The following is a 26646-nucleotide window of genomic DNA, read 5'->3' on the forward strand; positions in this document are numbered from 1 at the left end:
TTTGAATTTTTTCAACATACCATACTACGACTTTTTCATGGCTTTTATCGACATACTTACACTATGACTTTTTTATCACTTTTTTCAACATACTATACGACTATACGATTCAACATTCTATGCTATTAATCTCTTTTTGTAATCATTTATTCGACTTTTTTATGAATTTTTTCGACATACTATACCATGACTTTTCATCACTTTGTTGACATACTATACCATGACTTTTTAATACATTTTTTGACATACCATGCTATGACTTTTTTCAACAAAGTGTCTTTGGTGCCACAGTGGTATGGTGGTTTGCACTCCAACAGGCAAGTAGTTACTGCAGACTTTGACCCTGGATCAATTCCAGGTGTGGGTTGGCCCTTTTCATGACATTTGTTTTCGACATACTATACTATGACTTTGTTATGACTTTTTCGACATACTTTACCATGACTTTTTCTTCACTTTTTTTTGTTTTCAGCAAAGTTTCTTTGGTGTCGCAGTAGCATGGTGTTGGCACTCCAACAGGCAAGTAGTGACTGCAGACTCTGACCCAGGTTCAATTCCTGGTGTGGGTTGGCACTTTTCATGACTTTTTTTCGAAATACTATACCATGACTTTTTTAACAGACTATACTATGACTTTTTTATGACTTTTTCGACATACTATACCATGACTTTATCACTTTTTTCGACATACAATAATATGACTTTTTTCGACATACTATACTATGACTTTTTTTATCACTTTTTCCAACATACTATTCTATGACTTTTTTCAACATACTGTACTGACTTTTTCATCACTTTTTTCGACATACTATACTGTGACTTTTTTTAATAATTTTTTTCAACCTACGATACTATAACTTTTTCAATATACTATGGTATGACTTTTTTTTATCACTTTTTTCAACATACTATACTATGACTTTTTTCGACATACTATACTATGACTATTTTAAGACTTTTTTCAACATACTATACAATTACTTTTTCATGGCTTTTATCGACATACTACACTATGACTTTTTTATCACTTTTTTCAACATAGTATACGACTATACAATTCAACATTCTATGCTATTAATCTCTTTTTGTAATCATTTATTCGACTTTTTTATGAATTTTTTCAACATACTATACCTTGACTTTTCATCACTTTGTTGACATACTATACCATGACTTTTTAATACATTTTTTTGACATACCATGCTATGACTTTTTTCAACAAAGTGTCTTTGGTGCCACAGTGGCATGGTGGTTTGCACTCCAACAGGCAAGTAGTCACTGCAGACTCTGACCCAGGTTCAATTCCAGGTGCGGTTTGGCCCTTTTCATGACATTTTTTTCGACATACTATACTATGACTTTATTATGACTTTTTTTCGACATAATATACTACGACTTTTTTCAAAAAATATACTATGACTTTTTTATGACTTTTCTCAACATACTATACTATGACTTTTTTCTGACTTTTTTCGACATACTTTACCATGACTTTTTCTTCATTTTTTTCGACATACCATGCTATCACTGTTTTCAACAAAGTTTCTTTGGTGTCGCAGTGGCATGGTGTTTGCACTCCAACAGGCAAGTAGTGACTGCAGACTCTGACCCAGGTTCAATTCCTAGTGTGGGTTGGCACTTTTCATGACTTTTTTTCGACATACTGTACCATGACCTTTTTAACAGACTATACTATGACTTTTTTATGACTTTTTCGACATACTATACCATGACTTTATCACTTTTTTCAACATACAATAATATTACTTTTTTCGACATACAATAATATGACTTTTTTCGACATACAATAATATGACTTTTTTCGACATACTATACTATGACTTTTTTTTATCACTTTTTCCAACATACTATTCTATAACTTTTTTCAACATACTATACTGACTTTTTCATCACTTTTTTTGACATACTATACTGTGACTTTGTTATTTCTTTTTTCGACATGCCATACTATAACTTTTTTTCAACATACTATACTATCTTTTTTTATAACTTTTGTTGACATACTATACCATGACTTTTTAATATATTTTTCCGACATACTATACTATGACTTTTTTTCGATATACCATGCTATTACTGTTTTCAAGATACTATACTATGACTTTTTCAGCATTTTTTTCGACATACTATACTATGACGTTTTTCTCACTCTCTTCGACATACCATAATATGACTTTTTTCAACATATTTTACTATGACTTTTTTTATCATTTTTTCGACATAGTATCCTATGACTTTTTTCAATATACTATGCTATGAATTTTTATGATTTTTTTCAAAATACCATAATATGACTTTTTCCACCCTACTATACTATGACTTTTTTAAACGTACTATACTATAACTTTTTTAATAATTTCTTTCGACATACTATACTATAACTGTTTTCGACATACTATACTATGACTTTTTTATGACTTTTTTTGACATACTATACTATGACTTTTTTATGACTTTTTTTATCACTTTTTTCAACATGCCATACCATGACTTCCATAAAAAAGTCATAATATGGTCTTTTTTTGCATAACGTTTTTTGACATACTATACTATGACTTTTTATCGACATACTATACTATGACTTTTTTCAACATGCTATACAATTACTTTTTTAATCATTTTTTTTCGACATACTATACTAGGACTTTTTTATGAAAAAAAATTCAACATACTATACAATGACTTTATTCGGCATACTATACTATGACTTTTTTCAACATACTATACCATAACTTTATCACTTTTTTCGACATACCATAATATGACTTTTTCCAACATACTATAGTATGACTTTTTTCAACATACTATACAATTACTTTTTTAATAATTTTTTTCGACATACTATACAATTACTTTTTTAATAATTTTTTTTCGACATACTATACTAGGACTTTTTTATGACTTTTTTTGACATACTATACTAGGACTTTTTTATGACTTTTTTTGACATACTATACTAGGACTTTTTTCCGACATACATTCTATGACTTTTACATGACATACTATACACTTTTTATGATATACTATACTAGGACTTCTTTATGTTTTCCTGCTATATACTATGACATTTTATGACATACTATATTATGACAGTTTTTATGACATACTATACTATGACATTTGTTATGACATATACTATTACTTTTTTTGTCTTCATACTATACTATGACTTTTAATGGCTTAATATAGAACATTTTTCATGACATACTATACACAACGTTTTTATGACATACCACACTATGACTTTTTGATGGCATACTATACTGACTTTTTTATAACATACTATCCTGACTTTTTATGACATACTATACTATGACATTTTGTATGACATACTTTACTATACTATGACTTTTTATGTCTTCATACTATACTAGGACATTGTTATGGCATACTTTACAATGATATTTTTGATGACATACTATACTATAACTTTCAATGACATAATATACTATGGCTTTTTTATGGCATACTATACTAAAACATTTTTTGTGTCTTCATACTATACTATGACACTTTTATGACATACTATACTATGACATTTTTATGACATACTATACCAAGACATTTTTGATGGTATACTATACAATGGCATTTTTGATGACGTACTATACTATACTATGACTGTTTAATGACATATTGTTTAATGACGTATGACTTTTATATGACATGCTATACTATGACATTTTTAATGACATACTATACTATGTTATAGTATGGTTTAGTAGTATAGTAAATTAAATGTGTTTAAATTAGCATTTCTTCATACCCTGGAAATACAGAGTTCTCGCGAGAGCACAATTTGAATTTGCTCAGTGAGTCACTCTGGCAATGAGTCCGGAATCAGTCAGTAAAGATTGGTTGTAGTGTTATCTAATTGCGTGCAGTTATTATAATTACTCATAGCCAGACCCTTAATCTTTCGGATTTGGGTCTGGATTTCCAGGCAAATTTCTTCACACATTTACCAAAATTTGGGTTAAAAACTTGTGCTAAATTTGGAAGGAAACCTGGCTGGTGTCATTATTGATGCTTCCACCTGATGGCACCAAAGTAAGAAATCATCATTTTTTTTGGTTCATTTACAGTAGGTGATGGTGCCAACGTCACACATACATTATTACACTGTTGGTTTTTATTAAAATATAACTGTTCATAGCCACAAAATCACATAAACGCTCACCAAACATTTGTCACATTTTTGAATCCACACTTCCACACCATCTTAATGCACACATAAGACATAGCATACATGGAAGCTCAGGTGACAGTGAACACAACAGGATTAGAAAATGAAGGCATTTTAAAAGCCCCTAAAGTCATAATGTGGCAGTGTCAACATTGAAGTACAGTACAAAGTCGTGCCAATAGACAGCAAAAGAGTAAAGACTGTTGCAACATTTAAATAAAGCTACAATTGTTTGACCGACATGGTGAGGGGTGAGGAAATTTTACACAAGACAGTTGACATTAACTTTGTTTTCAAGGCAACCTTAGACTACTATTAAAATCTTTTAAATACTTAATAGGGCTGGACAATAAACCACAGTTTTTAGGGAAATAGTTCCAACATTTTTGGGAAATGTTCTTGCCAAGAATTAGATAAAAAGATTGATACCAACCTCTCACTTCGGCTCTTTATCAATATTCTCATTTAAGTTTTGGCAATGAAGTGAATAAACGTACTTCCCAAAACACTGAACTATTCATTTGAATGACTGTTATTATAACCAACCTAAATTTAGTCATGATAAAAAATATAAAAAAATGATCTGGCTTACACCGGCCACCGAAACCAATGACAGCTAACCAGACATTAAACCAACCAATAAGTCTACAATCTTTCACTGGTCAGACTGTAATTAAGACAAACATCAGAAGTGAGACAACACAATAAATATTAATAACAGTGACATTTTATAATAATAAAGATGTATGATATATCGTCCAGCCCTACTGATTAAGACACAATTACAGTATGTGCTGGTACAATACAACCTTAGCTGTGGTCTAGTTCTCACAGTATCACAGTTAACACATATATTTCAGTAAGCTTGAGTGAAATAAACTGTGATTCAAATAGTACGTATCTATATTTCATTACCTTCTAGTGTAGAAAGTACTGTGTGACAGTGTCACAATAAAAGCTTTTAGCAAAGCACTATTAACACTGAAATACCTTAAGAGATCAATTACTGAAAAGACAGGCTGTTTTTAGAAATGCCTCAGATTTCAGTGTTTACGAGCTTTGTCTCTAAAATAAGTATTACTACTAGTAACAGCAAACTGCAAAAATGCTGCATGTGACTTCATGAGTGCATTTATACATGCTATTTTAAGCTCACATAGCAACGATAGAGAGATAGCCAGTGTACTTCAGATTATAATCTCTAAATACTGTGGCTTTTGCAGTTTAAGGTTTTTATTCATACTAATTGTAATAGTTTGTGTGTTCGTGTAAGCTGAAATAATGCATTTTTTTAAATAACTTTAAATGTTAAATGAATGACAAGTGTTACTGTGTGTTCAGACAGAATGTGAATCAAATTTTAGACAAAGTCAATAGATACACCAACGTGAGTTGAAAATGTATGAACTCCACCAAAAAGTATGAGCGCATTCCAGGGCTTTATGAATTTGTTTCATAAAAGTACAGAGATGAAAAGAATAAGGAGTGAGACTGGAGGTAAAATAATACAAAATCTGGAGTTAAAGGTGAGTTCCGAATTTAGAATCCAGCGGTGAAATTCGTGTGAATGACACAAGGCCAAAATCGGGTTTGCTTTCTGTCTGAACACACCTTTGAGAGTAACATGTTCATGTATATGCATTCACTGCTGTAATGATGAGGTTTTATAGTTCTAAAACGTCATACTGAACAGTAAGGCTTTGTGGACCTTCCATTAAAGGGGCTGTTAGTATCAAGTAGTGAGGGAATACCCAAGATCCTCTGCAGCTTTACAGTAGATGTCAACACATAAACCTGAACTGATGAGTGAAAACAAATACTTATAGCCTCCTGCATCAAATCAATGCTGTGTTTTTTTTTTACATTGAGTTGGGCAAAAAAATTCACAATAATTTGTTTTTTGTTTTTTTAATGCTGAGATTTCTATACAAATAGTGAGAGGTGTAGACACGTTTCCAGGGCTTCACAGTGCTTTGGAATCATGACACTGTCTGAACAGAGGTGATTCCATTGCTCGTGACTGAAATAAAACTCCCACCACACCTACTGATAGTGCCTTCCTCCTAATCATACTGTTCCCACTGTGCAGCCATGCCATTTGCCTTTGGCCATGAATATACCAATTACCCCATTCTGTCTGTTTGCTTCTGTTACGCTATAGCTCAAAAAATACATTTGCAGAAAATGTTAAGAAAAGATTCATAAAGTACAATATACAGAAACATTCCCCAGTGTGTTAACGGTATGTGACCTGATTTGCGTGAAAACTACATCAGTCCCTTTCATCTAAATTCATTCTACATAACATATGTTAGACATACTGTACATCCATGAAAATTCCAGTTGGTGTACAACATACATCAACCTCTAGCATTAATGCATAGTACAGGCCATCCAATGATGGACAGCTTGGACAGTCTGTTTGATCTATCCACATTTAAACAGATGTCCACAAACAGACAAACTGTTCAGTCTCGCTGCTATGAAGTTGCTAAATATTTCTCGGATGAAGCCAAAAAGACGAGGCGAGCACAGAGCCACCAAACTCACGTTTAGTTAATGCAGGAAAACTAAAAGACATATAGAGGAATGATTACAAAACAAAGTTCATTATACTGACGGGACAGATATCTAAAACGTCTACATACTTTAAATTCTTTTGCCCTCAAATACAAATAATTAGATTGGCTGGACGTGTTCATGCAGCAAACCCTTCACGCACATGGATGGGTTTAAATGGGTGGGTGCCACCTGTGCTGTGGTGCTGTGTCATTGTCGAGGTTTGAATTAGTGACACAGACAGATTCCTCGGTATGAACTGGCGTGGTAATAACCGTAAGAAAATGCTTTATTGTCCAATTTAAAAGCATCTCTGCGTAAATGTAAAAAAAAAATGGTGCAGCGAGACCGTGGCTGGCTAAGAGTTCAGGGGTAAACATTCAGAGGCCGAGGCTCTGAAACAGTGAGACGCCGCGGAAGCAGAGGGCCAGAAAGCCGGTGCCCAGCAGGTCCCCCAGGGCAGTCAGGTAGGGGATGGAGAAGTTGTCAGGGTCCAGGCTCCGTCTCCACATCACACGGATGATGAGGTCGGCAAAGTAAAGGAGGATGGCCACCTAGAGGGACAAGAAAACTGAGCTGAAAAAGGCTGCGATTGAAGGAAGGAAGTTCAGCTTTTCTGGACTCGGGCAAATATGAAATCGGAGATTTATTTGAACCTGCATGAGATTACGGAGATTGCCAGACAGCCGTTGACTTGGTACCAAAGGACACAACGTCTAATTTCCTGCAATAATACTATCAATACAGGAAACACTGCATGTTTAATGTGTCTCAGCCTTTTACAAACACTTGCACACAGCAGAGATGACGTTATGTTGAGGAGGTCAGAAAGGCGACCGGGGCAGGAGTGCGGTGTACTTTTGGTTCTGTCCTGGAACAAATCTTCATCTCACTGAGCTGCTGAAGCACCAACACCTGGCATGGCTCATTTCACAGTTAGGTAACAGGTGGCAGCAGCCCTTTTTTTATCAGACTGTACAAAGTCTTACCTTCTGATGACTGGTTTCCACAGTTAGTATCAGAGTGTCATGTGAAACCTTAGGGCCAACGAGTTCATTAGAAACCATTCAGTGACTAGTAATAACTGCTTTTGACAGTAGGAATGCACCGTAGTAAAAGAGAAGCTACTTTTTAAAGTGTCTCATATTATGCTCATTTTCAGGGTCATAATTGTATTTAGAGGTTGTACCAGAATAGGTTTGCATGATTTCATTTTCAAAAAACACCATCTTTTTGTTGTACTGCACATTGCTGCAGCTCCTCTTTTCACCCTGTGTGTTGAGCTCTCTGTTTTAGCTACAGAGTGAGACATCTCACTTCTGTTCCATCTTTGTTGGGAGTCGCACATGCGCAGTACCTAGGTAAGGACTACTAGCCAGTCAGAAGCAGAGTATGAGGGTGTGCCACGCTAGCAGCTAGGCGAGCATTATAACGTGTTACAAAGTGACGCACGTTTGTCATGGAAGTAACGACAATAGAGCTGTTTGGAGCAGTTGGGGAACAGTGTTTTCTCTGGAAGATGGTAACTCCCTTTGGGGTGGACTTTGGGCTTTTTCACTTTGTAAACCTATAAAATGCACAAAAAAATATATAACACAATAAAGGAAAGGCGATTATTCATTTGTTGTGGGTCCATCCACTTTTTTGCACTCTTTTCAATGCACTTTTTGTTGTAGGCATAAAGAGTAGTATTCACTATCAGTTTCAGCAGTCAGTTATAGGCCTAATATAGGCTTTTCAAGAAGAGGGGCTCAAAGATGGCCAAATAAAAATATTTTAATTTTACCAATTTATTTATTTATTTTAAATTATATTGTGCTTTGTTGCTATAATGTCTGCTGGAATGTTAAAGTGCTCATATTATGCTGTTTGGCTTTTTACTTTTCCTTTATTGTGTTATATATCTTTTCTGTGCATGTTATAGGTTTACAAAGTGAAAAAGCCCAAAGTCCACCCCAAAGGGAGTTACCATCTCCAACAGAAAACACTGTTCACAAACTGCTCCAAACAGCTCTATTGTAGTCCAGCCTTTACTTCCGTGACAAACGTGCATCACTTTGTAACACACGTTATAATGCTCGCCTAGCTGCTAGCATGGCACGCCCTCATACTCTGCCTCTGACTGGCTAGTAGTCCTTACCTAGCTACTGCGCATGTGCGACTCCCAACAAAGATGGAACAGAAGTGCGATGCCTCACTCTGTGAAATGAGCACAACATGAGCACTTTAAAAAAAAAAAGTTCAGTGTTAAATAAATATTTTGAAATTGTAGTTTTGTAATTGATTTTGGGATAATAATGGAACATTTACTGTAACACAACCCCCACTGTTCCTTTGCCACACACCTTTTTCTCTTGCTTTCTTTTTTCTTCTTTGTATGATTAACTTGAACTGTATTGTGCTAATTATTTGAAACAATATATATATATAAATATCTATAAAAAGTGTAAAATATATGGTACTGACTTGATAGTTCAGTAAACAAAAACAATGTAAAAAAGAAAGAAACTGTGTCAGTTTACCTGCAGCAGAGCAGCACACAGGTAGCAGATTGTGAAGGCTACGCCGATAGGCACCTCATCTCCCTGCAGCAGAGAGATGGCGTAGAGGAAGACCAGGTGACCGGGGACAACTAGCATCAGAAGCACCCGCGCTGACTTGGAGTTCACTCCTGGGAGACACAGAGAAGTGTGCACTTCGCAGTCAGGGTACTCTGTTTTATTCCTCGCTGTTACCTCAAACCTGTCTGCTGTGTTTTGGTGTTCAAAGATTGTTCAATTTTCAGGTGTTTCACACTGTCAAGAGCCAGCCCAGCTCCTATTTCAAAAGGATATCCTCAGGATATTCTACTAAAGCGCTATACACATAACATGTATTACTATTCATATGCTATCTTCAAGACATGACTAAACCATGATACTGAAAATGCATATCTGTTCTCCAAACTAACTACTTTCTTATAATCATCTATTTAACACCAGTAAATGTGCATTCTTTTATTTTTTGGTTAGGGTTAGCAGCAGAACATGCCAAAAGCACAAATTCTGTCATATTTTGAACTTAGATAGCTGTTTTAGCTAATGTTTTAGCAAACTGTTGCCTATTTACCTATTTACACATCCAGACATGGATCAACATTTATCTGTCTTTCTGGCCACCTGATGAATTTAAGGCTGTAAATTTGATTTAGAAAGTAAAATTTTAACATCTTACTGTCGGTTGCTTTTAACACCTGTTACCTAGGAATTTAAATGTGTTCTACTGTTTCTCTTATTGTAAGGCACCCTGGGTAACCACTTTGGTTAAATACCTAAGATTTTATGTATTGTAGGAATATTTTATTAAGAGTGTGTATGTGCTAGATGCAAAAGAGCTGTGTGCAGTCAAATTGAGGAAGTGGTTAAAAGTACTCCGGGTAACCTCTTGATGCACAAAAGGTTAAGCTTAAGTCATAAAAATAGTTTTATAATAGCCTTATATGGCATAAAAGTGAATTGTTTAAAGGTTACAAGAACAAGAAGAGGAATTTGCACCAGACAGAGGACCCAACCCTGTGAGTGTGTGTGTGTGTATGTGGCAAGAGAAGAATCTGCCCGGAGACAGGAGGACGACACCACATCAAGGAAAAGGATAAAGGTTGAGGGATATTGCAGAACGGGGCTCACAATTGGACAGAGACTTTGCTAACCTGAGCTCCGACTCTTTTGTCTGTAGCTAGGGACACTTAGTGTCTTTTGTGAACCCACATATGTGATTGCAACTTAACTGCTGGACTCAGTAAACTTTTCTTAACCTGAATCTATCGTCTCAGAGTTGATCCTTGAGTTTTGGTATCCATAAGTCCTATCAACGAATACGCGGGAATTAGAGTAATTGGAGTCAGATATCTCGGCTTCGGGCCTGTGTATTTAGATGCCAAGGCATGCATTCAGCATGGCATTGTTACCTGAGGAGAAGAAGGTGATGCAAGGATTGGGCCAGTGCTGCCTCATCTTGTAGGGCAGCACCCCTGGGATGCTCCAGAAGTGCAGGTAGGTAGAGATCCGACTGGCCTGGATGGCCACCAAGTTACCACCCACACCTACACAGGGGAAGGGAAAGACACAGGGCAGACTGATTGAGTGACTGATAAGCCAATATATGAATGAAGGAGCAACGACTTGAATTTCATGTCAGACAAAGACATGTTGTTTCCCTAAACAGATTCAGTTAAAAAGATGATATTGATTTTGTATCCTCATAATCAACCGAAACAGAAAGGTCTTTCCCACAAGGGACAGTGCACAGCTTTCAGTAATCAGTAACGCTTAATCTCTTTCCGCGTTGCCGGCACACTAATTAAGCCAAGTAATGACACAAACTTTGCTCTGCCGTGATCTGGCCAGGCTTTACAGAAAGCAGAGTCCATCTCAATAAGCCACACAGACCAAAGCACAGCTAAAATCTGGCCAGCGGAGTCACAGCATTTGAAAAAAATTGAAGCGATGAACACAAACAAAAGCTCCCCCCGGATATCTCAGAGGGCAGCAGCGCATCCGTATGGAAAGAAATTAAACGTGTGGCCGTATGGTTCTGACAGTGAAATGGGAAAACTATTATGTGGCTTTTCTGAAACTGATAGATAACGTGTTTCTGACTGACTTTGTGTCAAGATGTCTGATCTGTTTGACAAGTCATTTGCTGAATTCTAAACTGGCCACAGATGGGACGTGCTTCAGAGCAACAAAAAGGCTCACCAAAGAGATCTGAGATAAGATTGTATCCTTTCATTCAGGCGTGAGTTGAGGCTTTTTATTGACTCCATCAAAGCCAGCGTTTCTGCTGAGTGCAAAACACATTTTCCAGATCTTTTCAAACTTTTCAAAATCTAGTTTAATTTGCTGTTGACAAGGGTTTCTGTGCCTAATTCAGTTCAAACACCTTTCCAAGTATTTACCCCTCAAACATGGCACAGATGTTCTTTTGTGAGTTGGGAAATACTTGAGGGAACTTTTAGTCAAACATAATACTGGTTTATGTGCAAGCCAGTGAGGAAAAATGGGAAATTCAAACCAGATTGGCGGATTTTGCAGAGACTGGTGCAAAGAGAGAGAAAGAGAGGGAGATTGAGAAACAGTGGGAAGATGGGCAGAGCCGAAATGAGAAACAGTGAGAGTCGATAGTTATGAAAAGCCCTGTCAGCTGTGCCAGGACACTGGGTGTAGACCATTAGTGGTTTCTATTGAGTTCTCTCCTGTCAGTGGATCACCTCATAGCCAAACCACTTATTCTGAAGGCTGCTTCTTTTTTGCCTCCACTTCTCTGCCTTAGTGCATTTTCCATCATTTCTAAAACAGCTTTATGGGGTGAAAATCTGTTTTCTATGTGTATGAAGTAACTCTAAACCTTCAGACATAGTTCCAGTGCTCTCCACAGTTGATAGGGGTGTTATCATGCAGAAAAGAGCTGCATGCAAATCCAAAATCTCAAATCAATCTGTTGGGGACTGTATTTGGCTGAGTTTGCAAAATCAATGCACAAGGAGAAATGTTGTTTTCTCTCCACTTTCTCCTTCCCTCTGCTCCCGATTATTTCTTCTGCTCCATCTAGCCCTCCATTTAGCAGTAAGATGAACGTTCTTCTCTTACTTAATGCACATAATGTGACGTTTGACACACATCATTTGACACTTCTACGGTGCACTTCACTTCAAGCAGAGCACCATGCATTACCATGAAAGTATCGTAGCTGCATTTGCACCACTGTGACGGCTAAAAAATGTGATGAAATGTATTGAATTGATTGTTAATCCACCCTTAGTAACTGTTGCTACGCTTCACCACTGAAACGCTTTTGGAATTTTTTAAAACAATGATTTCAGACAAAGGTGAAATGGCAAACTGCCGCTGGCAGAATTGATCAGCTGTAGCAGTTAAAGCTAACGTTAGCCCCATGAGTTGCACACGCTGTCTTCTGCTGACTTTTTGATGACTCGTTTTAAAACCCTGTTAAAGGGATTAGATATGCACTTGATGGCTACATACATGTACTAATGCTTAAAAGACTGAGGCTAATGCTAAATGCACCAGGCAAAAAGTTAGCATCCTCACCAGCTGATGATCTGGGTAGAAACTAGTAAATAAAGAAACAGCATTCATCTTTTATTGCAGTGCTAAGCTAATTAGTCCTAGTATTACAAGTATAAGAAGGAAGAATGTAAGATCAGACGTGTGTTTCATTCTAACATAACCATTTGGCTGCTTAGCATATATACTTGGACAAATAAGACGGAGGTTAGATTTATGCTTTATTGTTCGTATTTTCATTTCAACGATGTGTTTTCTCTTTAACGTTACTAGAAAGAAGGCTTTTAGGGTGAGAGAATCCAATAAAGAGCAGGACAGAGTGTCTAACGTTAGCCTTCACTTTAAAGGGGAACTATACATTTTTTTTTAGCTTAATTTACCTTAACTGAACAGTTTCGGAACAGCTTTTCAAGTTGAATGATGGTCGTCTCGCTCCCCCCTAGCGCCTGTGAGCGGAAAAACCACCCTTGCAACTTTCGGCCGGCGAGCCGCCAGCCTCAGCATCAGGGAGTATTGCGTGATATCAGGTCTCGCGATGTAACAAATTGCTTCACGGCACTGCACACATACGCCCATTCAGGAACCGGCTAACAAGGTAGCGATGGAGTTTTTCATGGCTGAGCCGGCAAAAAAGAAGCAGAAAGCTAGGAAAGCATTGTCAGAGTAACAGAGAAAGAGGAAACGGCAGACTGACCGAGCGAGGAGTCAGACACAAGTAAACATAGGAGCTGCCAAATATCTATTCCGAAGCTGTAGGGGGAGCTCTATAGAGAAATCTGCGAGCAAAAAGCGAGAAAACAGCAAAGAAATGGCCAAAACTGCATAGCACCTCTTTAAAGCTACACAGTGGATGTGCAATTGAGAAGTCGTTTTTTCTTACGTAACCTGTAACCAAGCCAAATAATAGTATGAAGAAACCATGTATAACTGTTCTGAACGTCTCCTGTTGAGACTGTTAAAATGGAACTTCATAGAGATGCATCAAAGCAGTTTGATGCTCTGCATGGCGGCCTGGATGCACGGTTTGACCGCAGTCTGTGCATCTGAAATAGCTGGTGCTTCTGAAGCGGGTGCTGCAGTGGTTTTAAGGCTTCATTTTACTGGACATGTTGGCAGTTTCACGTTTCAGCCCATTAACTGTAAATCTTGTATACTTTACATTAGAGCCAGACCTTTTCCGAAGCATCCCATATGTTTTTAGACTGGTCTCATAGTTTTCCAGGCTGCCACTGGTTTCAGTTCATTTCACAATGGCAATCAAAAAAAATGAAAATGAGTAGGTTAGACCATGCATGGCCATTAGTTTTGAGCAAGGACGGTTATTTTCCCTCTCTTGTTGCTAGGGCTCGGTATTGTATCACACATCAATACTGTTGTGGTACAAACTGAAATGTGTCCGTAGCACAGAGTATCAAAATGTCAAGGACAGAGAGTTGGCCTGGACAGATTAATAGTCCTCTACTTATATTTTAATCCAATAATTCCTGTTTAAATTATACATTTGCAAATTTAAGACTGTACATTAGTTGGGCATTCCTCTTGTACAGCTGTTTAGGGCAGCATTAAACTTTTTTTTTTTTTTTAAGAGAATTTTTTGGGCATTTTAAGTCTTTATTTGATAGGACAGCTGTAGACATGAAGGTGGCGAAAGAGGGGAATGACATGCAGCAAAGGGCCGCAGGTCGGAATTGAACCCACGGCCGCCCCGGCAAGGACTGAGCCCCTGTACATGGGGGCATGCTCAACAAGGTGAGCTAACCAGGTGAGCTAACCAGGTGCGCAGCAGCATTAAACATTTGAAAACGTTTGTCTTTTGTTGTTCATTTTAAGACATTTTTTTGCATTGTAAAACATCCTTATTATGCCTCAAACCAAGGTATTGTTACCCAGCCCTGCTTGCATGAGCATGTTCCAATGCTTGAGAGTAGTGAAAGTTGCTAAACACGACCAATGACTCTTCAATGCAATACTTCACAGCATTTAAACTTTCTAATATCAGATATTGGGACATTCTTAAAGGTCCTATGACATGCTGCTTTTTGGATGCTTTTATGTAGGCCTTAGTGGTCCCCTAATACTGTATCTGAAGTCTCTTTCCCGAAATTCAGCCTTGGTGCAGAATTACAGCCACTAGAGCCAGTCCCACAATGAGCTTTACTGCCATTTCTGTGTCTGTAGCTTTAAAGGCTATTGAGGAGGCGAGAAGGGGGGCAAGGTGGAGGGTGGGGGTGTGGCTTTGACCAGCTGCCATGCTTTGCTTGTTTTCAAGCCATGATCTCTCTCTTTCTCATGGGCGGGCAAAAGCAGAGAAAGGGGAGGTAACCTTCCTCCTTACGGCATCATAAGGAGGAGATTCCACATTAGCCCATTTGAGCTTTCATTTTCTCAAAGGCAGAGCAGGATACTCAGGGCACATTTCTAGCCACTGGGGGACCACAGGCAGGCTAGGGGAACTCATATTAATATGTTAAAAAACCTCATAAAGTGAAATTTTCATGCCATGGGACCTTTAAACTTGCCTACTGTAAGCGTTTAACTACAACGCAATATAACTTTGAGGAGAAAAAAGTGAGCGAAGAAAGAAGTTTGAGGTTTTTTATAACATTGTGAATAAAAATGTGAACTACCATGCAGCTGCCAGTGGCTGCCTGGAAGACGGAAATCAATCCAAAAAGTAATTTCATGAAGCCTACTACTGTAAGTATGTTGTTGGGGATTAGTGATGCACTAAACAATGAATATCAGTGAAATCTGAGTGAGAAGCATCCCTTTTCTGTTCTGAGAGTTGGACTGCGCGGTCAACTCAATGTTTTTTATGCCGCTCACATTCATACAATAAAGAAGTACACAAGAGAACAGAATAAGTAAGTGTTCAAATCGAACTGTATAACTTATGACGCAAGAACAGGATTGTGTCGGTGTCAGTGAGCACGCATATTTTGCTTGCTTTAATTTAAGATTCAAACTGCTGATTTTTCCATGCATGACTCGCACATGCTGCTGCCTTCCCCTTTACCACCCTGACAGCATTCACTCCTGTTTCTAGTTCAAAATAATGTCAATATAAAATTGTGATGGCATCTCTCAATATGTGTTTGTTTGGATTCACTAAATCTTTAGTATGCTGCTTGGATTCATACAGCAGTACCAACAGCAGAAGCTGTACTGCCACACAGTAAACATCCGTGCAATAATGGCTTAATCCTGATAATGCTGATAATGTTTCCGAATTGTCACTCTGGACAACAACCAATAAATGGCTAAAATGCTATGCTACCTCTCAGTTTGATTTCTTCCTGTGGCGTCATTTAGCTTTTAAAGACGTTTCAGCTTACCGTTAATGACGGGCGTGAAGACAGCCATGCCCTTAAAGTTGGGATCACTCACTGTCTTGTCCAGTATAAGGCCTCCAAAACTGGAAATCACAAACACAGAGGGAGTCACAACCCCATGCAGTCACTGCCAGGGTTTCCCAGCCTGATGTCAGAAAGGAAGAAACTGTTCAGATAAAAAAAAAAGATAATCCTGTTTTAAGCTACCTCACTAGCAGTTCAGAGGGTTGACTTATTTTTCTACTTGAACATCTTCTACAACCTGTTCAGATTTACCTGCATGCATCATTTAAATTAGACTGTATATCATTTAAGACATAGATATATTATTGTGTGTGGAACTTGCACAAACATGGGTTTTACTTGCATCTTTGTACATCCTATTTAAGAAGGTTGTACATTTCTATTCACCACTTGTATAAGTTTGTACATTCTGTCCTTTGTATTTTTCTTTTAATCTTTATTTCTGAATAGTTGTTCTTTTATTCTATCCTATTTCTTATTTCTTGTAATATCCCAAATTGGGATCAATAAGGTCTATCTAATCTAATCTAATTGTATCTAATCTAATCTAATAATTACGTACTGCTAGATAATTCATTAGGTTTGTCTAAAAAGATTCTTACAACACCATTTAGTTTTTTTTAGTGCTTCTAAAGGCTGTTTTATGCTTCTGCGTCGAATCGACAGTGTATCCCCGCAGACCCCTCTGCGTCGCCTCGACGCAAAATTACACATTTTTGGAGGTGTGTTGACAGTCGGTGTTTCAAGCAGCCTACCGTGGGGAGTAGCAACATGCTAGTTCACTGACATAAGCTTTGCAAATAAACTCAGACATAATTTGGTTACAATGATGGGGCTATCCGTTTGTAAAGTGTCTATATGTCAGTAACGTTTTGAAATCAGCACTTCGCCAGCAAGCAGTACTTTGTGGGCAGTTGTGCTAAAGTTTGCTTGCTAACATAACATACTCTGGCTGCCAGACACCTCGCAAATAACCTCAGACTTATTTTCTGGTTACAGCCCCCTAGCGTCATGGCGGTGAAATGCACCGCGATGCAAAGGAACCCTCGACGCAGAACTCCGAAAGGGTCACACGCCGTAGGAGCGACGGCCGACGGCGTAGCGAGTTGACGCAGAAGCATAAAACAGCCTTAAGTGTCTTACTTTGTATTAATCACGGCTCTATTGAAATATGAAGTTCACTGTACAATTATGTATTCATTAATAGTTCAATAAAATAATTAAAGAGCTTTTACCTGCTAATGGACATGGCTACTATAACAGGCTGCCAGCCTGAGCGGAGAACCTCGCTGATCTGAGGGTTCTGTCGGGCCACCACCACCCACAGTGGGATCAGAGCCAGGAAGACCAGAATCACCATGGGCGACAGGTACCATATATCTGTGGGACAGGAACACACACACTCTGATATACTACTTATAGTGACGGTCAGCAAAAATGAATATAAAAAAACCCAACTATACTCTCAGAGAAGCCTTGAATTATGCAATAATCAGCACTATCAATAGTTGACACTTAACTATGCAATGATGTACAACAGGTTTACAAGATACTGTATATGTGTCATTATATTAAAATATTGCTATGGCCTCCAAAAGTACTGTAATGTTAATTCAACACCTCTTTACTACAAACAAACCATTTAATTTCATGAGCTTTAAGTCATCCATATTTATGTGAAGTTTTATCAAGCTTTATCCTACGCCGGACTATAAAGTATAAATGCAAGATACACATTTAGAATGCACCCACTCACACATGAAGAAACACTTTCATGACATTAAATTAAAACAGGCCCTGGAACAGATGAGGGAAAGTTCACTTACATAAAGCAGCTTACATTTTTTTGAGACAGGTACTGTGAATACAGAAGACAGTAGGAACGTGCGCGCACGCACACACACACACACACACACACACACACACACACACACACACACACACAGGCTAACCTAATCTTAACCACTGACCCAAAAATCTGCTTTGTCCCCAATTAACTGGTCTTTAGTCTGAAATGGGTCCCTGAAGGTAGCATAAGTCAAAAAAACATAAAAACACACACACACACACACACACACACACACACACACACACACACACACACACACACACACACACACACACAAACAGGCTAACCTAATCTTAACCACTGACCCAAAAATCTGCTTTGTCCCCAATTAACTTGTCTTTAGTCTGAAATGGGTCCCTGAAGGTAGCATAAGTCAAAAAAACATACACACACACACACACACACACACACACACACACACACACACACACACACACACACACACAGACTTTTGCTGCCATCTTGTGTTTTGGTTATCAAGCATGACAAACTCAAAAAAAAGACATTGTGCATACTACAAAATAAAGACATGCATATTTCCCACTTATTGTGAAAAAAAAGGAATAAATCCAGATGTGAGTTGTTGTTGTATTCAACGGGTGCACACAATCTACAAGGAGGCACTTCTCTGACTACAGACGATGTGTCACAGAGCCATAAATCCGAGCTGAGATTTAGCTCATCTCCCTCTTGACTCCATGTCACCGTGTTTCCTCACCTTTATATTCATAGAGTGTGCTGCTGACCCCGGCCAGCAGGGACAGGGTGATTAAATCACCCAGACTGGCAGCGATGGGGGTGGCCACGTTGTCGGGGTTGATCCCCACCTTCCTGGAGCCGATGATCACTCCGACCATCACCAGGCCTACGGAGGGAGGGATGGACCACGGACAGACAGGAAGAGGAGAGAGATGAGTTAGTGTGAAAGGACAGAAACAGAAAATAGGATGATGGAGAATAAAAGCAAAGCTGTCATCGGTTTCAACCAAGGCGAACGAAAATTCTAGTAATAATACCGTGTGTTCCGAGAGAGAGCTTTTATCGGGGTTACAAGACAACATAACGCAGACGAAAGCTTTCAGCAGAAACATTTAGCTTTTCCTGTATTAATAAAGACAACTTCCAGCGCATCAACCAGCCTCACAGAGTGACAGCTTGCTGGAAAAGAGGAAAGAAGACTTCAACAAGCTGCATTTAGATCTGAGTAAGAAAACTGAATCATAGAGAAATATTTAAAAAATGGCAGAGTAAGGAGATGAAGACTTGAAAGACAGAACAAGGGAAAATGAGTTCCCTCACTCATCAAGCCTGCTAAACACTAGAACATTTATGGGGGGGGGATACATTATGGATTATGAGGTTATTACATGAGGAGAAGGCTGATACAGGGATGGGTGCATCTGCTGCTAGGGGAAAAACCTGATGGGTCTGTATGGTGAACTGGATATATTGATGGTGTTTAACATTATGAGTAAAAAAGACATACAACAGAAGCAACACGCATCTTTTACTTACTACGGAAGACATAGTTCTACATTTTGGGAAAATATATTTAGATAAAAAAGAGGAAGTTCTCTGCGCTTCTGCAGACCACAACAATCTAGTGCAACCAAGGCTGGACAAAAACGGTATAAAGTGACAAAAAATAGCCGGTGCAACCTGCAGTCTTCTTACTTGATACTTTTATTACTTAAGGTGCAAAACAGTGACTAACGTTTCGATGTAGAGTTACATCTTCATCAGAGTCCTAGGAGAGAATGAGCAATGAAGCCCTTAATAAGAATCATCTATAGGTGCGTAAGGGGGGCGTGTTAGCTGCCTGAAGATACACCCATCTCAGCCAAGATGTTACACTCAATCAGTCATTAAAGGGCAAATGCCCACACATAGTACAAAAATGATTTAAAAAACAATGTTGATATGTAACAATGTTGGTAACAAATATAAAATGTTCACAATACAATGGAAGTACAAATATATTCATCTTAAATACTATACTTTAACATATTTTGACTTTAGAGAAAGCAAGTTAAATTAAATTCTTCATTTAAACCTAGAGGTTCTAAAGTGCCGAGAAAATATATTTATTTGCTTTCTAGCTGAGAGGTAGATGAGTAGATTGATACCACTCTTGAATCTGTCCGTTAAATACGAAGCTGGAGCCGGTAAACAGTTAGCTTAGTTTAGCATAAAGACTAGTGAGCTTTAAGGTTCAGACACACAAAGCCGATAATCGGCCATCGGACAGTTTGGCGAGGTCAGTGACTTGAGTCTGTTCGGTGTGTTCCGTGCCGTCGTCCGTTGGAGGAGCCGTTGGCCTTCATTTTGCCCGATTTGACATGTATAATCATGTATAATCGGCGGTGACCCATCTGATTGGTAGAGTGCTAACCCGGAAACGGGGAGCGGAAAGAGCGTGACTAGAGTCTCTCAAAATCTGACGAAAATCTTTTAAACTGACCTTTGTCGATCTGAAATGAAGACAGATTCAGCAACTGCATGGCCTATTTCTCGCTTAAAATGTTTTCAGAAACACGTTTTGGTGAACTATTTTAGTACGATATCAGATTGTATTCTGAACAAGCCGCAATGACAGTCTGTCTTTGAATTTCCGGAGAAACCAGACCCACGTGACGCGTTCGTCCAATCAGCTGCCGGTTTTCATTTTTTGGGCGACAATACAGATTAGCGCCGCCTGCTGTTATGGAGACGTATTACATCTCGTCGCTTTGGTGTGTTCCGAGGCACTTTTTTTGACCAACTCGGGGAGGATGATCAGTCCAACAGCCTTTTCTGCCGAGGGTTGGCCGTCTGGTCAGTGTGTCTCGACCTTTAGGGGTGGTGATAGCCAGATGATGTTACTATTGGACAGAAAGAGGCTAGCAGTTCCCCCCGATATGTGAGTGGTATCAATCTTCTCATCCAACTCTCGGCAATGGACCTTTTCCACAGCAGACATTTTGACTTCAAGTGTCCCAGTAAGCTATTTCAGTGAGTCACCATGCACAATACCAGGGCCTCTCCTAAGTGGAATGCAGCCATCATTAATGGTTTTGAATACACCTGTGCTTTTCCTACTATGACATGTCAACATGTCTGCTGTGAAAAAGGTCTATAGAACAAGAGTATTTCCCAACATGTCAAAGTATTCATTATATATTTAATGCATTCAAAGAAAGTTTAGCAACAAATTGGATCATCTACAGGACACAAAGTGAAATAAAGACATAAGGATTGGCCAATAAACAGGGCAGCTATGACGGAAGTTAAAAGTGATTCAGCCGTCATCTCCTGTCGGTCTTTGCGTCGGCAAAGTCGGCCCATTTGTGTGACGCCCTGTTTTGTTCTTAAACCCCCCAACAAAGCACAAGTAGACTTTATATTTCACGATTACTGTTTTCCGTCAGAACGTTTATAGATTTCGAAGTTTGTGACCGCAATTGAAGGCAGCCTTATATTACAGGAGAGAGAGAAAGAAAGAGACAAATGAGACATAGTGAGTGCTTTGTTGTTGCAGGAAACATTTAGCTATTACACACAGGCAGTTCAGTGCTTGTGTTTCGTATTTTACCCTCAGAGTGTATTAAAACTTTCTTGTGGCAGTGGTAAAGGCAGTGATGTTTCCTGTTTACTGTACGGGACTCTCACACCGCCTCAAAACACACTGACAAGTCTGATCGCGGGTTACATGATTGGCCACCCACAGCGTGACGTGGGGGCGTTTTTTTTTTTTAAGTGTCCCCCCTGCGACAACCCCCGCCGCAGCCCAAACGCACTACCACCATTCAAAGTGAATGGAAAGACCTGCGTTTTTGCCGGAATGTCGGACGGCCGACGCAGGCAGTCCGAACGCGGCCTTACACCTCACCTTAAAAGACAAAGTAGCTGTGCATGTAAACACCAATCGTATTGGTTTGCTTCAATTTCGTGTCTTACTATCTGAGCACCTGGCCACCTGTTTGTTTTCCAACCGTTTTCTGCTAAATATGTGTGCTGCACTGCTGCCACTGGATACAGGGTGACTGGATCATCACTGCATCCATACACATTGATTTTACACATTTTTCTCTGTGCAGTTCCTAATAAACCCAGAACATTAATGCACATAAGACAATTCCACTGGCTCAGTTTTGTAAACAGTTTTGTTTTAAGAGTTTTACAAATTGAAACTTGTGTGTAAAAATTTAGCCAAAATTGGAAAATACTGTAATACAGTAGATTTATTCAACTTCAGATGCAAAACAATGATGGCATCCCTGGTCACTCACCTAAGGAAAGAGCAGCTACAAAGGCTGTGGTGATGCTGCTAGCACAGAGAACAGCTGCCTGGTCCAGTTCAATCCCCCCTCTAGAAAATGACCCTAAACACACGGCTGCCACTGCCGCGAGGAAGCCCACCACTGTCGCCTGAACCTGCAGAAAATGAGACGAGACGTTATCATAAGATACAGTTAGGGTACAGCAATGAATGTGACATACAGTGCGGTGACTTTTACATACGGCTGCAACTAACAGATATTTTCACTACTGATTCATCTGCTGATTAGCTTCTCTATTAAACAGTTAATCGTTTGGTCCATAAAACATCAGAAATTAGACCACAGGGTACTACGCATAACTAAACAAAGTATCTCAATGGTTATTTTGATCCTTCTTTTTGCCTAAACCTGTGACAATAGTTAGCTATGTGAGTTTACAGTAAGTATGTTACCTGTATCAGTGCCAGATTGCTGCACACCATGGTCCATTGTTTATCAGGGTCGTCCATTTGGCCTGTGTTGGCCTACAAACACGGAGACACCGCCAGTCATTTTAATGAGAATGTTTGGGGAAAGGCAATTCCAATCATTTGAATTATATAGAGCTGACAAAACTGAGTGTTACAATTACATGTTTTTTTTTGTTTTTTAGGGCATTTTAGGTCTTTATTTTTATAGGACAGCTGAAGACATTAAAGGGGAGAGAGGGGAATGACATGCAGCACACGGCCGCAGGTTGAAGTCGAACCCGCGGCCGCTGTGTTGAGGAGTAAACCTCTAAATATGTGCGCGCGCTCTACCAGGTGAGCTACCCAGGCACCTGTTACAATTACATGTTAGTGTGGAATATTATAGCTCATTGTGTGCAGAAAAAAAGAAGAGTCATCTCAAGGAGGCAGACAAGTAGACAATGGGCCCTATCTTGCACCCAGCGCAATTGACTTTGTACACCGATGCATGTATCATTCCTATTTTGCACCCGACGCACAGCGGACTTTTCCCTCCACAGACTCACGTTGGTAAATTAGGGAATGAACTTGCGCTCCCGGGGGTGGTTGAGCAAAAAGAGGAGGCGTGTTCCGGCAGTTTCAGAAAACAATTCTGCCACAGACCAGGAAAAACCTAGTCTAAAGTCAGTGGCGCGTTATTCAGATGCTATTTTAAGGGTGCATGCTTGGCCGTAATGTAGCGTGTGCACACCGCGCATACACTTTGCTTCTCTCATCTCACGGACCCAGCAGTTCCCATTTTTGCAAACCATACATAAATACAAGGAAAAATATGACCTTGTTTTACACAACATTTCCATGAATCATGGATGTGTTGATGACATAAATGAGGAAATATTAGAGGACTTAAGGAGATGTGATGTTGAACTGCATGTGCCGATGCCACTTAACCCAAATGCCCCAGCACGGGAGAGGAGAGACAGATGAGCTGCATCGTCTATAGGGAGGTAATCTCGGTCTAATGTTAGACTACATTGCAAAAATATCATCATGCATTCATAACCTCGTGATTCAGTGAGAGTGAGCCCAAAACATCGGAAAGTATGTTTTTGTGACATTTCTTTATTTACATTTTGTCAAAAAGAAAAATCAATAGCAAACGTTGGTCTCCTCGGTTGTGAACCGCTCCTGGCGTGCACCCATGGATGTATTAAGAGTGTGCGCCTAGCAAATCCTCCATTATAATAGCAATCCGCCATGGAAGAAGCGTGCCTGCTTTTAAAGGGAATGTGAGATAACGCTCTGATTGGTTCATTGCACGTTACGCCCAAACCACACCTATGAGTAATGTAGCTACTTCAGACCAACCCATTTTAGATTTGCGTCAGACGCAAGAGTCATTTATCCCGCCGGTATAATAGCAACAGCGCCCGAGATCCACCCACAAAGCTACTTGCTTTTGGCGTTTGATACAAGCGTTTCAGATTGTTAAAATAGGGCGAGAGCTACGAGTCAAGTTTTTTTTTTTTTTTTTTTACAGCCTGGGGTTTGGGTAACACTTTAGAATACAGATGAAACATTATAGTGCAATTATTTTGTACATACAGGGTACCGATGGAATAAAAAAATTATCTCAATATCATTCTGAATAATTTTACTTTTTGCATTATATGATCATGCCTAATTGTACTTCAAGAAACCACATGGCAGTTGAATATAATCTGGTGGCCCTATCTTCAGTTTAGATTGAGCTGAAAAACAAACATGATAATAGTTTTTGAGGGTATCACATGATATCAAAAGGTTTATAAAAAAAAGTGTGTGTGTGACTTTGTATAGAATCAGTGTTGCATGATAAATTGTTTGTAGGGTGGTAAGATTAATTTGTAGGGAGTAGTAAAAGTGTTCTCTTGAATAATATCAAATATATAGGGCTTAATGAAAGTGATATATATACAAACCCTAATTCCAATAATTCTAATGAAGTTGGGATGTTGTGTAAAACGTAAATAAAAAAAGAATACAATGATTTGCAAATTCTTTTCAACCTATATTCAATTGAATACACTACAAAGACAAGATATTTGATGTTCAAATTGATAAACTTTATAGTTCTTTTTGCAAATATTCACTCATTTTGAATTTGATGCCTGCAACACGTTCCAAAAAAAGCTGGGACAGGGGCATGTTCCTGTCTTTGTAGTGTATTCAATTGAATATAGGTTGAAAAGGATTTGCTAACCATTGTATTCTGTTTTTAGTTACATTTTACACAACGTCCCAACTTCATGGAATTGGGGTCTATATATATATATATATATATATATATATATATATATATATATATATATATATATATATATATATATACACACAATATTTAACACCTAGCTATTCTTACAGCAGTGGAGAGTCGAGCAGCCAGGGTCATCTCCAGGTTTCCTTTGAGTCCCACCAGCGCAGGCACCAGGATGAACACCTCTGTTATCACCTTAAACACCTCCCAATGCTGGAACACACACACACACACACACACACACACACATTTCAAATAAAATATTGTATAAACACTTAGAAAGCATTGCAGACAAATATAAATACACTGAATTACAACTCATTCAGTTCTATAAAGAAATCATCTCTACCTCCACAGATGGACCCCTCTGAACCATGTCCCTTACTGATGCTGTTAAATAAGCACATCACATATTCTAGACTAACCCAGTAGCCTACTTTTCCTGTTTCCACCGCTCTGAGCATCAGCTGATGCCACGCCATACTGCAAAGGTTCAGTGGGTTTAGAAAACACACAGTTCACAGAGTGTGCCTCATATTTTCTGACTACAACTCCAGTTGGCAGGTCCGAGATGTTTAGATCTTTAAATAGATGCACATATAAAAGAACAGCACAGCTGCCAAGAGCAGAGGGATGCGGAGCAGGAGCAGGGGCAGGGAGGGAGGGAGGGAATTACAGATGAGAGGAGAAACTGACAGAGCAGGCTGGAAATGGAGGAAGGAAAGAGGTAAAACAAAGGAAATTGTGTCAGATAACAAGTTTTCAAAACATTTCTCAGGGGGAAAAATGTCATAGAAGCACAAATACTATAAGTGATTCAGTTAAGAAACAAACAAACAAAATGATGAAATAACATTGTTTAACATTTCCATTTTTGTTAGCCTTTAAAGGAACACGGCAACATATTGGGACTTTAGCTTATTCACCGTAACCCCCAGAGTTAGATAAGTCCATACATACCCTTCTCATCTCCGTGCGCGTTGTAGCTCTTTCCGACGGCTCCACCGGTAGCTTAGCCTAGCACGGATCCTGAAGGTAATCGGTTCCAACTAGCCTACTGCTCCGAATAAGTGACAAAATAACGCCAACATGTTCCTGTTTACATGTTGTGATTTGTATAGTCACAGTGTGTACAAATAACAAGGTCACATGAGACAGACATCTTCTAACCGTATATAAACTGGGAACTATATTCTCAGAAAGGCGAAGCACTGCTACTTCTGCTACTTGGGTGGAGTGATATGCTTGCACCTGAGAAGCACCGGACAGAGAGTAGAAATGCTTCGCTTTTCTGAGAATATAGTTCCCAGTTTATATATGGTTAGAAGATGGCTGTGTCTCATGTGACCTTGTTATTTGTACACACTGTGACTATTCAAATCACAACATGTAAACAGGAACATGTTGGCGTTATTTTGTCACTTATTCGGAGCAGTAGGCTATTTGGAACCGATTACCTTCAGGATCCGTGCTAGGCTGGGTTACCGGTGGAGCCGTCGGAAAGAGCTACAACGCGCACGGAGATGAGAAGGGTATGTATGGACTTATCTAACTCTGGGGGTTACGGTGAATAAGCTAAAGTCCCAATATGTTGGCGTGTTCC

At 38.9% G+C, this 26646-nt stretch overlaps 1 protein-coding gene across 5 annotated transcripts in view; it reads right to left on the bottom strand.

Moving 5' to 3' along the window:
* Positions 1–4134: 4134 nt before the first annotated feature.
* Positions 4135–26646, bottom strand: part of LOC116040808 (solute carrier family 41 member 1-like) — a 35060-nt gene continuing 12548 nt past the window's right edge. For 4 of the 5 annotated variants that reach the window (XM_031286461.2, XM_036008188.1, XM_031286462.2 and 1 more), the window contains 9 exons: positions 25149–25256; positions 22751–22822; positions 22308–22452; positions 18758–18904; positions 17426–17570; positions 16170–16249; positions 10716–10850; positions 9292–9440; positions 4135–7323 (listed from right to left, as the gene is read on the bottom strand). In XM_031286461.2, the coding sequence (XP_031142321.1) occupies positions 7150–7323; positions 9292–9440; positions 10716–10850; positions 16170–16249; positions 17426–17570; positions 18758–18904; positions 22308–22452; positions 22751–22822; positions 25149–25256 (1155 nt within the window). In that variant the 3' untranslated portion in view covers positions 4135–7149. Of the gene's footprint in view, positions 7324–9291; positions 9441–10715; positions 10851–16169; positions 16250–17425; positions 17571–18757; positions 18905–22307; positions 22453–22750; positions 22823–25148; positions 25257–25392; positions 25590–26646 lie in introns of those variants that run through there. The other variant, XM_031286464.2, reaches the window with a different exon arrangement.

Source organism: Sander lucioperca, chromosome 12 (genome assembly GCF_008315115.2).
Source record: "Sander lucioperca isolate FBNREF2018 chromosome 12, SLUC_FBN_1.2, whole genome shotgun sequence".
In the NCBI taxonomy this organism is placed as follows: Eukaryota; Metazoa; Chordata; class Actinopteri; order Perciformes; family Percidae; genus Sander; species Sander lucioperca.